The sequence below is a fragment of the Canis lupus genome, chromosome X (genome assembly GCF_011100685.1).
Source record: "Canis lupus familiaris isolate Mischka breed German Shepherd chromosome X, alternate assembly UU_Cfam_GSD_1.0, whole genome shotgun sequence".
NCBI classification, from domain to species: Eukaryota; Metazoa; Chordata; class Mammalia; order Carnivora; family Canidae; genus Canis; species Canis lupus.
Genome location: NC_049260.1, coordinates 15,837,823 through 15,850,063, shown reverse-complemented (window position 1 = coordinate 15,850,063; position 12,241 = coordinate 15,837,823). Strand labels below are relative to the sequence as shown.

Here is a 12,241-nt window from a genome sequence, read left to right as displayed (position 1 = left end):
TTTTAAAAATTAGATTGTGTGTGTGTGGTTTTTGTTTGTTTTGTTTTGCTATTGAGTTGTATGAATTATTTATATATCTTAGATATTAACCCCTTATTAGATATATGATTTGCAAATATTTTCTCCCATTCAGTAAGTTGCCTTTTTGTTGATTTTCTTGGCTGTGTATACATCTGAAATTCTTTTAATTAATTTATTAATTTATTAGTTTATTAATTTTTAAAGATTTTATTTATTTACTTGAGACAGAGAGACAGAGAGAGAGCAGGAGCAGGGAGAGGGACAGAGGGAGAGCGAGAAGCAGATGTGCCCCGCTGAGTAGGGAGCCTGACTCGGAGCTTGATCCCAGGACTCCTGGATCATGTCCAGAGCCAAAGGTACATGATTGATTAGCTGGCTGAGCCACCCAGGCACCCCTGAAACTATTTTTTAATTTAAAAAAGATTTATTTATTTGAGAGAGAGAGCAGAGGGAGGGGCAGAGGGAGAGGGAGAGAAAAATCTCTGGCAGACCCCCTACTGAGTGTGGAGCCCTGATGCAGGACTCAACTTCACAACCTCGAGATCATGACCTGAGCCAAAGTCAAGAGTTGAATGCTCAACTGACTGAGCCACACAGGCACCCCCATCTGAAATTCTTCATGCTTAAACTGCTGAGGGGTTTGTGGCATCGTGTGTGTGTGTGTGTGTGTGTGTGTACACACAAAGGAAATTAATCGGGAAACTTTTCTTCTCCTCTATGCTCTGGCTTATTCGGGCATTTGTGAGCTGGATGCTATGCTAGGCGAGGGAGGTAGAATCCTGCAAAAGATAAAGTCAGACTTGCAGTCAGACTGCAAGCTCCATTGGGCTGAGCCAGCGTGAGCTTTTGGCATGGTAAGTGCCAGGAGACAGGAAGTTTGGTACAGAAGTGGGGAGGGGCTGGGTCACAGAGCGGGGCCTCTGAAATGCCACCGTGAGAAGTTTGCTGTGAGAAGGTGCTTGGCAGCTGGCTTAGCCAACTGACAGTTAAAAAGCACCCATTTCATGTTTTGGGGGAGGACCCATTCCAGCAAGTTTGAAGGCAGAGATCTGGGTGGTTGACATGTTTTGTGCGTTCAAGCAGACCTCTTATCTCCTGGCTCTGCCTGTTTGTACACATGGCTTAACCGTGGCTTCGCCTTTTGCAGCAGCGCTAGATGCAGCCAACGTGTGGAGGCTGGCTTTTGGCGTAGCAGGCAGCTGGAAGGTGGTAGTTTTCTGACGGGGAGACGTTCTTAAGTTTTGTAATTTATGGTGTCTTTAAATATGGGATTTTGTTTACTGTTGCCCTAATTATACCTCCGATATATTTTATTTAGCTTGGTATTTTAATTTTGTGCTCATGCCCACAGGTAGTTTCCCAAAGGGTACCATTAAAAAAAAACCTTAGGTAATGTTTTATCATTTCTGCAGCTTCCCAAAGCCAAGGAAATGGGTTTCGGGGATGCAGACTTTCTCGTGGGCTTTTGTGAATATATTTTTTAAGATTTTTATTTATTTATTCATTCATTCATTCATGAGAGAGAGAGAGAGAGAGAGAAGAGGCAGAGACACAGGCAGAGGGAGAAGCAGGCTCCATGCAGGGAGCCCGATGCAGGACTCAATCCCGGGACTTCAGGACCATGCCCTGGGCCGAAGGCAGGTGCCAAACTGCTGAGCCACCCAGGGATCCCCTCTTGTGAATATATTGACTGTGTTTATGAAATGTGAGGTCTTGATTACCTGTCTGCCACGTATTATCCTAAATTAGCTCTGTCCAGTGAAAGTATAATACCAGGTTGCATATGTAATTTTAAATGTCATAGTAGCCACATCCATAAGGTAAAAAGAAACAAGCAAAATTAGTTTTAATGATATATTTATTTAACCTAGCATGTCTAAAATAATTTCAATGTGCAATCAATCGCAATATATGAGATATTTTATGTTATTTTTCTCTCAATAAGTCTTTGGCATCTGCTTTGTATTTTATGGCACATCTCAATTCAGACTGTCGACATTTCAGGTACTCAAGAGCCAAACATGGCAGGTGATACTATAGTGGACAGCCAAAATCCAGAACCTTTCAAAGGCTTGCAGACAACAATGGACTTAGCCTTTCAAGGGGATAGGAGAGACACAGCCTCATGGTTTATGAGCTCTTAAGAATACCATACATAGTTTTCCTCCTCTTAGAGCAACTTGATATATAAAAATTCATCTTGACAGGAAAGGTAAAGCAGGAAGTGATTATTCATGTTACAAAAGCATTAACCACAGGATTCTTTAAATAGCAAGCTCCCTTAGTGCACTGAAGAATCTGACTCAATTTGCAAAAATGTGATTGACACTTGGCATTTTGGTACCATCTTGATTGGGCAGAGAACTACCTGCCATTAGACAATGCAAGCTGAGCAGCTGGTTTAATCATGGCTTTTAATGAGCACCTACTACATGTCATGGATGCTCATAGGAGAGAGAGAGAACAGAACTAAGAGCTAAGGGTTATCTGCACCCAGAAGGCATTAGAGGCTCACTGGGACCATGAGACACATGTGCAGCTACCACCACATGGAATTGCCTTGAGGCCCAGGGAAGACTGGGGGCTGGAGGAGCCAGGAAGGTGATACGAGGCAGTCAGAGTCCAGCTGGCACCAGAAGGCAGACGTATGTGATGACCTAGTGTCTAAGAGATAAAACAAGTGTAAATCTGGAAAGACCAGGTCAATAGGATATTGGAAAGACTCAAAAATTATGTAGTTATGCTTTATTTATCCCTGAGCCCCCACTTCTTAATCCTCAGCCTTACTTACAGTAAGCGTCAATTAAGGTGTGTTCTCAGGCCCATCAAAAGAGGGAGGCTGAAGCAAAACCAGGGTGCGTTTCTCATAAGTTTGTGGCAGCAGACAGCAGCTGTTAACTTCTCAAAAACCATATTAAAGCAGATTCCTCTGTACTTTTCCAGCTTCATTTTTGGTAAGGCCCACTTAGAGAACAGAGAAAGTGAGACTTGCTCTTTAGGAAAGAAGCAGCAAGGCTGTGTTCTGGAAGTTGATGGGGTTCTGAGCTCCCCAAAGTACACAGGATTCAAGTTCAGTGTCTAGTTAGACTTTTGACTAGATTCCTCCTTTGTAGCCTTCCTGTGCTCCCTCTCCCCCAGACAGGTCTCATGTGCTGCTTTGCCCCTGATGCCACTCACCCATGATTTCCTGTTCCCATCAGACAGACTGTGAGCTTTTATTTCCAAGTGCTAATGGGATCAGCTTTGGGGAGCCTAGGTCAGTGTCCCAAACCTTTCTTGATTAAAAAAATACCTATTTTTATAAAAGTAATTGAGTATTTCCATGTATATATTTAGGTATAGATTATATGCATATATTACTGTAGTAGTTGACTGAGAAAACCCAAAAGAAGCTTCTAAACATTTGTTATTAGGTTTAGTGGACACTCCAGTCCACTAAGTGTCCTCACACTTTAGGAACATATAAGATTGAGTATTATATGACTTCAGACATTGGTAGAAAGTGAAGGCATTTGTCTTCATGGCTCAGGTGCATTCTTTTAAATATCTTGCAATCCCAGTAGTTCAATTAGGTTATATACACCTATATCAATGGTGGAAAACACCCTGTATTATAAATTGTCTTGATAATTTAGGTTTTGGTCGTCTTTCTGGAAGACCTGGTTGGCCTGTCCTTGTGTTCCCCTCCCAATGTAGCTGGCCAAGAGCTCACACCAGAAGCTGTAAGTGGTAGCTCCGCCATTTCCTTGTTTCCTTGGTCACATGTTGAGTATTGTCTACAACCCCTACTTTTTTTTTTCTTTTATGTTAAAGATTTTATTTATTTATTCACGAGAGACAGAGAGAGAGAGAGAGGCAGAGACACAGGCAGAGGGAGAAGCAGGCTCCATGCAGGGAGCCCGATGTGGGACTCGATCCCGGGTCTCCAGGATCATGCCCTGGGCTGAAGGTGGCACTAAACCGCTGAGCCACCCAGGCTGCCCCAACAACCCCTACTTTCTTAACACAAATCTTTCCAAGCCTTTCATCCATTTAGTGAGGGGTAATAGCCACAAAGAGGCTCTATCAGGAGGCATTACAGAGCTGAAAGCTGGCTCTGGCTCTAGCCACCATTCTTACCGAGGAGGACCACTGTCCCTCAGGCTGCTTCCTGTCCTTAGAGCACCCTTGATTGCCGGACCTAGAGGCTGGGTGAAGGAACCAGTGTCATTCTGCAAATAGAATATTAGAGAAGTTGAATTTTTTATCTTTTTAAAATTAAAATAAAATGAATTGATGTTCTAGTTTTTTTTCATGATATCAACTTATCCCTGAAGTGAGTCCATCACACTTTGGAGAGTGCTGGCTCAGAAAATGATCTTAACTGTTTTGCTGAGCTTCAGGTTCTTTAATTGGGAAGAAGAACATCATAATATTGTGAGGATTAAATGAGATAATGCAGGAAAATGTCAGGCACAGGAACAATGTTTTTTTTTTTCCATTCATGTATTTATTCCACAATCAAAATAAATCATAATTTAAAGCCATAACATTTTGAAAAGGTAAAGGAGACTTTGTGTCACAGTTGCATTAATAAAACACACTGGCCTAAAGTGCAACACTAAACAGGTGTTTTCTGTTCCCGAGGTGGAATAAATACGTAACAATTATACATAAAATTTCACTAAAGATCAGAGATGAGGCAAATAACCCTTGGAAAGAAACTCTCCAATGAATAGAGGCAGATTGCACATAATTTTCCAATAGCAGAGCTTCAATTAGATCCCTGTCTAGATCATTTAAAGAAAGTTATTTTTTAATGGACCTGGTTTTGATCGTCATGATGGCTCATTTTAACTGCTGGGGAGCAGAACATAATACAAGAAGATAGGAGTGTTTCTGCCTTTGTACTCATCAGGAATCACGAAAAATCTGAAGAGGCCACGTTGTTTCTGTTCTTATGTGCCTTCTTTTTGTTTATAAGTGATGAGAAGGGGTGGGGGGCAGCCCGGTGGCTCAGTGGTTTAGCACTGCCTTCAGCCCAGGGCCTGATCCTGGAGTCCCGGGATCGAGTCAGGCTTCCTGCATGGAGCCTGCTTCTCTCTCTGCCTCTCTCTCTCTCTCTGTGTCTCTATGAATAAATAAATAAAATATTTTTTAAAAAATAAGTAAGTGATGAGAAGGGTTTACAACTCAACTTCATCCTGGGCACATTCATGACAGCAGTCAGCCAGCTAATTTTGAAATGAAGAAATGATTCAGGCAAGGAAATTTCACTTTGGGTTGCTTATGAACTGTCTGTGTTAGCTGACTTGAACGGACGGGGGGAGCATGCCAGTCTGGATGGCCAGATGATCCTGAAGCACTTTGGGAATTCATCTCTAATGAATATGCAAACCCATTTGACAGGGAGCCCACTTACCTACCAATCTCTTTTCTGGAAACCTACCCCAGTGGACTGAAATTTCAAAAGTCATTTTGTGTTTTTTTTTTGGTCTCCTACTAAAGAAATCTTCGCCAAACCCAAGATTACTAAGGTTCTATCCTGTGCTTTCTTCTGAAAATTTTATAGTTTTAGCTCTTAGGTCTGTGATCCATTTTTAGTTCATTTTTGTATGTGTGCTTCCTGTAGAGTTCATTTAAAATGTTTCCTATTCCATTTCTATAATCCCCAAATTGCTAATTCACCACTTGAGGTTTCACCTAATTTTTGCTACCCTTGTATTGATTCATTTGCCATTCATTCATTCATATTGACCTGGGAATATAGTGGGAAAAGGACAGGAAGTTTATTGGTTGAAGTGGGTGTGAAGCGAGACCAAGGTGTAGATGAATTGTGTAATCCATATATGGATAAATTAACGTGCTTGCTCAGGATCGCTTAGCTCTGCTAACTTGCATCTGTACTTTGTCAACAAGGAGACCCATATGTGTCATCTGTTGCTTCCACCTATGATCACGTATAAAAAAATCACCCCAGATTGGGAGAACACTTTAAAATGGTATTGCTGCCTGAGGGACGCCTGGGTGGCTCGGTCAGTTAAGTGTCTGCCTTTGGCTCAGGTCCTGATCCCAGGGTTCTGGGATCAAGCCCTCCATGTAGGGAGTCTTCTGGAGATTCCCTCTCCCTCTGCCCTTCCCCGCTGTTTGTGCACTCAACTTTCTCTCTCTCTCTCTCAAATAAAGTCTTAAAAAAAAGGGAGTGTTGCTGCCCAAGAAGCCCTCTGTTGAGAAGGCAGTTGTGCCCACAGATGTAAGCAGCTGAGACATCGCTTTGGCCAGCAGGGCCCTCAGTGTCAGCTGTCTTTACGCATGTTGTGGCTGAGAGGGGCATCAGTCTGTGGAGCGGGAGTTATTATCACCCACATTTTGCATGCCTGAGGCCCAGGGAAGTTAACATCGCACAGTTCATCTGGGCAAGGGTGGGGACACTGACGTACCCAACTTGTGTCTGTTACTTGCCTTCTCTGTGCTTGGGGAAATGACGCTGCCCTCCCTCTGGGAGTGCAGATGTTGTTGGCCTGCTGTCACTGTGTGATTTCCCCTCCAAAGCTCCTGCTGGCCTGAGGCCTGTGGGCCACTCGGCCTGACCACGGACCTGTGCTTTGTGGTTTCTGTGCAACAGGCCTCAGGTTAACCAAATCAGGTTGCTGTGTGGGGGCCCTGTTATTTGAGGTATTGGTAGAGGGGACCTTCCTTTAATATGATGGCTGCTCTTCCAGGGATGCTGGGCCTCAGACTTCTGCAACATTCGATCTAAAGTGCTCTTGTTTCTGTCCCTCTTCCTTCCAGTGGAGGCCATAGTGGAGTTTGACTACCAGGCCCAGCACGACGATGAGCTGACTATCAGCGTGGGTGAGATCATCACCAACATCAGGAAGGAGGATGGAGGCTGGTGGGAGGGACAGATCAACGGCAGAAGAGGTTTGTTCCCTGACAACTTTGTAAGAGTGAGTACAACGTGAAACCCTTTTCCTGTCGCCCATGTGGGTTCTCTTGACCAAAGCTGTGGGGGCACTTGAGGAATTTCCTGGGCTCTCTTAGGGGATGCGTTGATGGTTTGACCTCTTGTGTACTGTCAAGAAGAGCACATAGAGCCTTGTGCTAGATATCTAGAGACCCATTTTGAACTCACTTTCTTAAGGCCCAGAATGTTCTCTTTTTAAACTGTGTCACTGGGGGCATCTGGGTGGCTCAGTGGTTGAGCATCTGCCTTTAACTCAGGTTGTGATCCTGGGGTCCTGGGATCGAGTCCCACATTGGCTCCCCGCAAGGAGCCTGCTTCCCCCTCTGCCTAAGTCTCTGCCTCTCTCTGTGTCTCTCATGAATAAATAAATAAAATCTAAAAAAATAAAAATAAACTAAGTCACTTAGAAAATGCTGAAAAAATATATTTATATTTTATTTATTTATATTTTATTAAATTATTAAACGATGTTTGTTTATGTACTTGTTCACTGGCTTTGATGTTTTAAAAGAACTTTATTCTTTTCCATTCCATTCAGAATGAGGTGAAAGTAGTTTTGACTATTTCAGTCAAGTAGCCATCAAACTAAATGTAAAATTCTGATTATGCTATGTTTTCGACCTTTGTATTGATACTGCTTTTTTGATAGGAACTATATTATTTTCTTTTCCCCTTTATGGCCATGAAGCATTGAATAAAATCTACTTTTTCAGTAAAGTTTTGAATATTATGCCCTTTGCAGAAGTCATCTAGGGGTTTAATTACAAAAATGTAGCTCATTCATGTTAAGAAATAACATACTGCACAGTTGTACATAATAGTTGGAATGGGGTGAAAAAAAGGGCAGGTCACCTTGAGGCTGTTCCCTGTGGGAAATGCCAAGTAGATCTACACATTTTTTGTACCATAAACTTTCTATCTAATGCTGGGGAGGACTGGATTGTTCTCAGTAGGAAGGGCTGTGTGCAGAGGTCCCCAGGGCCTCTACTGTCGTCTCAGCGGGTAGCGGACCATGCCGCAGACGTGCGGCTGTGGGGAGCAGGTGGTGCCAGCAATGCTGCGCTGAGAGAAGCAGGTGCCCTGGTCAGAGAGCCTTGAGGGCTACGTGGGAGGGTTTTGTGAAAAGGGATTGATGATGAAAAACAGTATCCAGCCCCTGGGTCCTCTACCTGTACCCTGCCCCCCAGTCTAGAACAGAGAGGATCTCGGCTCAGTCTTTCCTCAGGATCTTGCCTCAGTGATCCTGCTAACATTTCTTTTGTTCAATTGTTTTTGTTGTGCTGAAGGCTGGGGGAAGTTTTGTGGGTAACATGCTGACAAACTTGCTTTCTGTAAGGAGTTGTGGGAGTACAGACTTTTTTTTTTCTTGGACTACAGTTGAACCTAGCAGCTCTCTCTCCTTTTAAGAGTAGGAACGCATTATATCTGGGCTACCACAGACTGACTCTACTGTATTGATGTGTAAATGGGGGTGAAATATTTGGCCCTTCCAAACAAAACTCCCAGTCTGAGGACAAGGACCGTCCTTGAAATTGACCCAATTGTGGTGTGGAAGGAGGATCTTTCCAGATAAAAGGGGCAAAGTTTTGTGTGAAGATGGAGGAGAAAGGAATGAGAGAGGAGGACCATGGGAAAGAGAAAGGAAGATCTGGGAAAGAGAGAAGAGGACCCTTGGAAGGAGGTGAGGACTGTGGGAAAGAGAGAGGAGGATTCTGGGAAGGAGGTGAAGACTGTAGGAAAGGGAAAGGAAGACTCTGGGAAGGAAGGGAGGACTTGAGAGGAGGGAGGACATCCCTGGGAAGAAGTGACAACGATGTTGACACCAGTTTTGAGGGGAGGCCAATTTTGAAAGCCTTATTTCGATGTCCTATAGGCTCAGTGCCCCTCATCCCAAACCACAAATCCATAGACTCCAAGAACTTCTGAGTTGGACTTTGCTCAGGGCTTAAGGCTGGGCAGCCACATAAGCATTTGTGGGGGCTGGGGGCACCAGGATGGAGAGGCAGAGAACGGGAAGAGCCTATCCTCCTTGCTCAGGGAGCGCTGGGGAGCAGGAACTCCTCACTGAACCTGGGGCCACAGGGGCATTTCTCCACCCTTCTCCACCTGCTGGGCCTGGGGCCACCCCAGCAGGCTCCTGCCCTCTGGCTTCATGGGCTTTGGCTCAAGGGGAGTGCTGGCGGGAGATGGCATGGGGAGGGAGGGAGGCCAGCCAGCCAGGTCGGGGATTATCCTGCTGGCTCTGGGCCTCCTCGGATTGTCCCTCTGCCAGCCTTGTCCCTCTGCCAGCCGGTGGCTGCTCCTAAGTCCCCTGCCTCCATACTCCTTTGTCTCCATCCCCTGTTTCTAGCCCCACCTCCTGCCTCTGCCGTAACTCACCCACTTTGTCCCGCCTCAGATTACCTAATTCGGGTGTGCCATCTGTTTGCTTTTTGGAGCCCAACTACCTCATCTGGCCACTCTGAGGATTAGAGGAGGCAGGACTCAGCACGTGGCTGGCCACCTACAGCGTGTGCCGCTGTCCCATGTCACCCTCTCCCCTGGCCCGAGGGCCTAATCACTTGTCCTCTCACCTCGGCTAGAGCACTTCCAGTGTGGAAAGTCACACTCTCGGGAGGTGCTTGTTCCAATGGAGCCAGAAAGGATGTGGCAGGAACGGCTGGGGCTGCACCACTTGTGGCTGTCACATTTGGCAGAAAAAGGAACTTCTATTCTTTCAGATGGCTGAGTCTATTTTCAAGTCTTCACCCACTGGGAATGTTTTAGGCCTATTATTGAAAATCTAGTAGGTGGATGCAGTGGAGTTTAACAATAACGTGAACTGCCGTAGAGGGTTCTAGAAGCTGAAAATACATCTTTAGGTAATAACAATCATATTGGCATAAGTTTGCAGTTTTGAGAGTGGGTTCACATATGCTTTATTTAGCCTAAGAATAATTTGTCCCTGGATTGAATTGGGTAGTCTTGTGGAATCCCATTGTTTATTTGTGTGCTTCTGTGCCAGTCTTAGCACCGTCAGAGAGCTTACCTTAAGCATTTTCTTGATTCATTTATCAGATTCATCGGTGTCCCTATGGAGCATGGTCCCCCAACACGTTGGGATTCAGTATCCACCCTCAACTCTGTATTGTTACAGTTTCTCGAAAGAAAAATACCAGCCATTCCAATCACCCCCTTGTTAGGAAGGTGCCTGGGCTTTGCCAGCTCTCGAGCTGAGATTTGTTGGCAGGCATAAATGTACCCAAGTAGGGTACAGTCATGGCCTTTTGGGTTTATCCTCCTTTTTCTTTTCTTGACTTAGTTCTTATTTATTTACTGTACACGTGGAAGAAGAATCCATAATCCTTTAAAATACCCCTTTCCTTTCTTTCCCCTACCTCCTTTTTTAGAATCCATTTCTCTCTCTCTTGCTGTCTCCTTTTTAAAAAATTTATTCACTTCTAGGTGAAATTTACATAGAGCAAAATGCTGAAGTTAGAACTGTATGTCTTGATGATTTTCTTTATGTAAGTATGCACCTCTGTAACCGTCATCCAGATCAATCCTATTTCTCTCCCACCAGTAGGTGCCATCATGCCTTTTCCCAGTCATACCCTTTCCCATAGGTAATCTATCATTATAGATGAGGCTTGCTTGTATTTGAATTTCATATAAATGGAATCATAAGGTATGTGTTCTTTTATGTATGGCTCCTTTTGCACAATTAAAATGTTATTACATATGTCAGTACTTTGTTCTTGCTGTATAGTATCCCATTTTATGAATATGCCAGAATTTGTTTATCTGTTCTCCTGTTGACAGACATTCGGGTTATTTCCAGTTTGGATATTTTATGAATAAACGCTCTGAACATTCTTGTATAAGTCTTCTTATAGACCTAGGCCTTGTTTCTCTTCTGTATTTACTCATGGGAGTGGCATTGCTACTTACTCACTTTCAGATGTATATACTTTTTTTTCCGTTTCAAGCTGTGGCTTCTTTGGATGGGTAGGTGGTATCATGCTTGTGCTGGAGGCTTCTTTGTGCCACACTAGCCCGCTGAGCTAATCACCCTGAATCTGGTTATCTTCTTGTAACTGCCCTATTAGTATGACTGCTGAGGAGTCCCAAGGCCCAGAAGTCACTCTCCCAGAGACATTTGATTGTTGGACCCAAGAAGTATCAAAGACTAATTCTTAAGTTGTTAAAAACATGCAAATAGAGAAAGTTCTATTGTGTCAAAGTTTACAGGACTCATTTAATGAAAGAACTAGCAGAATCACAAAATGGATTCAGTGAGGATATGAAGAACAAATGAAAAAGTCAGCAGAGAAAGGGATGTTCAAATAAGATTGCTATGTTACGTTCAAAACAGGTTTGTGTTTTAGAGAACAATACAGTCTTAACCTCTGGGGCTATCATCTCTACCAGAAAAGGAAAAAAGAAAGGAGCCCACCTTATCATTTTTCTATATGTTATCCCCTGACTTTTATAGGGCTGTAAAATGTCCTAATAAAGTATTAGTTAAGTTACATTTCCAGAGAGAATCAGATGATCCTGCTGGGGGTGGGGCTTATAGAAAATATATCAGCATGACATTAAAAGATCACACCATCATCCTTTGTCGCCTAATTTTTAAGTTTTGGATGTTAAAATGGACAATAGACCACAATAGACCATAATTTGGGGTGTGATAGTAGGAGGTACTAAGATGAAATCCTCAAAGTCATTTATAAAAAAAAAACAAACAAACCCAAACAGCTACCCTTCTGGGATCTGAAACTGCCACATAGAACAGAAACATAGCCACCTATTAAAGGCAGATATGGGCTTTTTCATAGAAGTCCATCTTCCCCATGTTGGATTTAATTACCAGGGTCTTTCTTTCAGAACCTTAGCCCCAGATCCAGACAGTAGGGTGTTTTAGTCCAGCAAAGGATTTCTAAGCCGCATTTTTTTCTGGGTTCTCTTGACATGTATCCACAGATACACATTTTTTAATGGCCAGCCAGAGGAATTTGAAAAAGAAAAAACCTTGAAACTTTAGTTTGGGCCCATGGGCATGTAGCTGACTGCTTTGGGAGGGGACCTTTGGTGAAGCACAGCAGGACCCAGGCCCTCAACATTTTGTTGTACACAAATAGACATGTGGAAAGCAGGAAGCTGCGGTAGGGGTTAAAAGAATATGCTTGTTGGTTTTGAAATTGATCTGACACTGTCTGTGAGGAAGTGAGCCATTCTCTCTGCCTATTTGTACATGTGTTAGGGAAATGTACACTTTGCACGCTGCAGGCC

The 12,241-nt window shown here is 43.7% G+C and overlaps 1 protein-coding gene across 9 annotated transcripts in view; it reads left to right on the top strand.

Moving 5' to 3' along the window:
- The window catches only part of SH3KBP1 (SH3 domain containing kinase binding protein 1), a 339,617-nt gene that overhangs the window by 50,133 nt on the left and 277,243 nt on the right, over positions 1-12,241 (top strand). For 8 of the 9 annotated variants that reach the window (XM_038586998.1, XM_038586995.1, XM_038586997.1 and 5 more), the window contains one exon: positions 6,793-6,950. In XM_038586998.1, coding sequence (XP_038442926.1) covers positions 6,793-6,950 — 158 coding nt within the window. Of the gene's footprint in view, positions 1-6,792; positions 6,951-12,241 lie in introns of those variants that run through there. The other variant, XM_038587001.1, reaches the window with a different exon arrangement.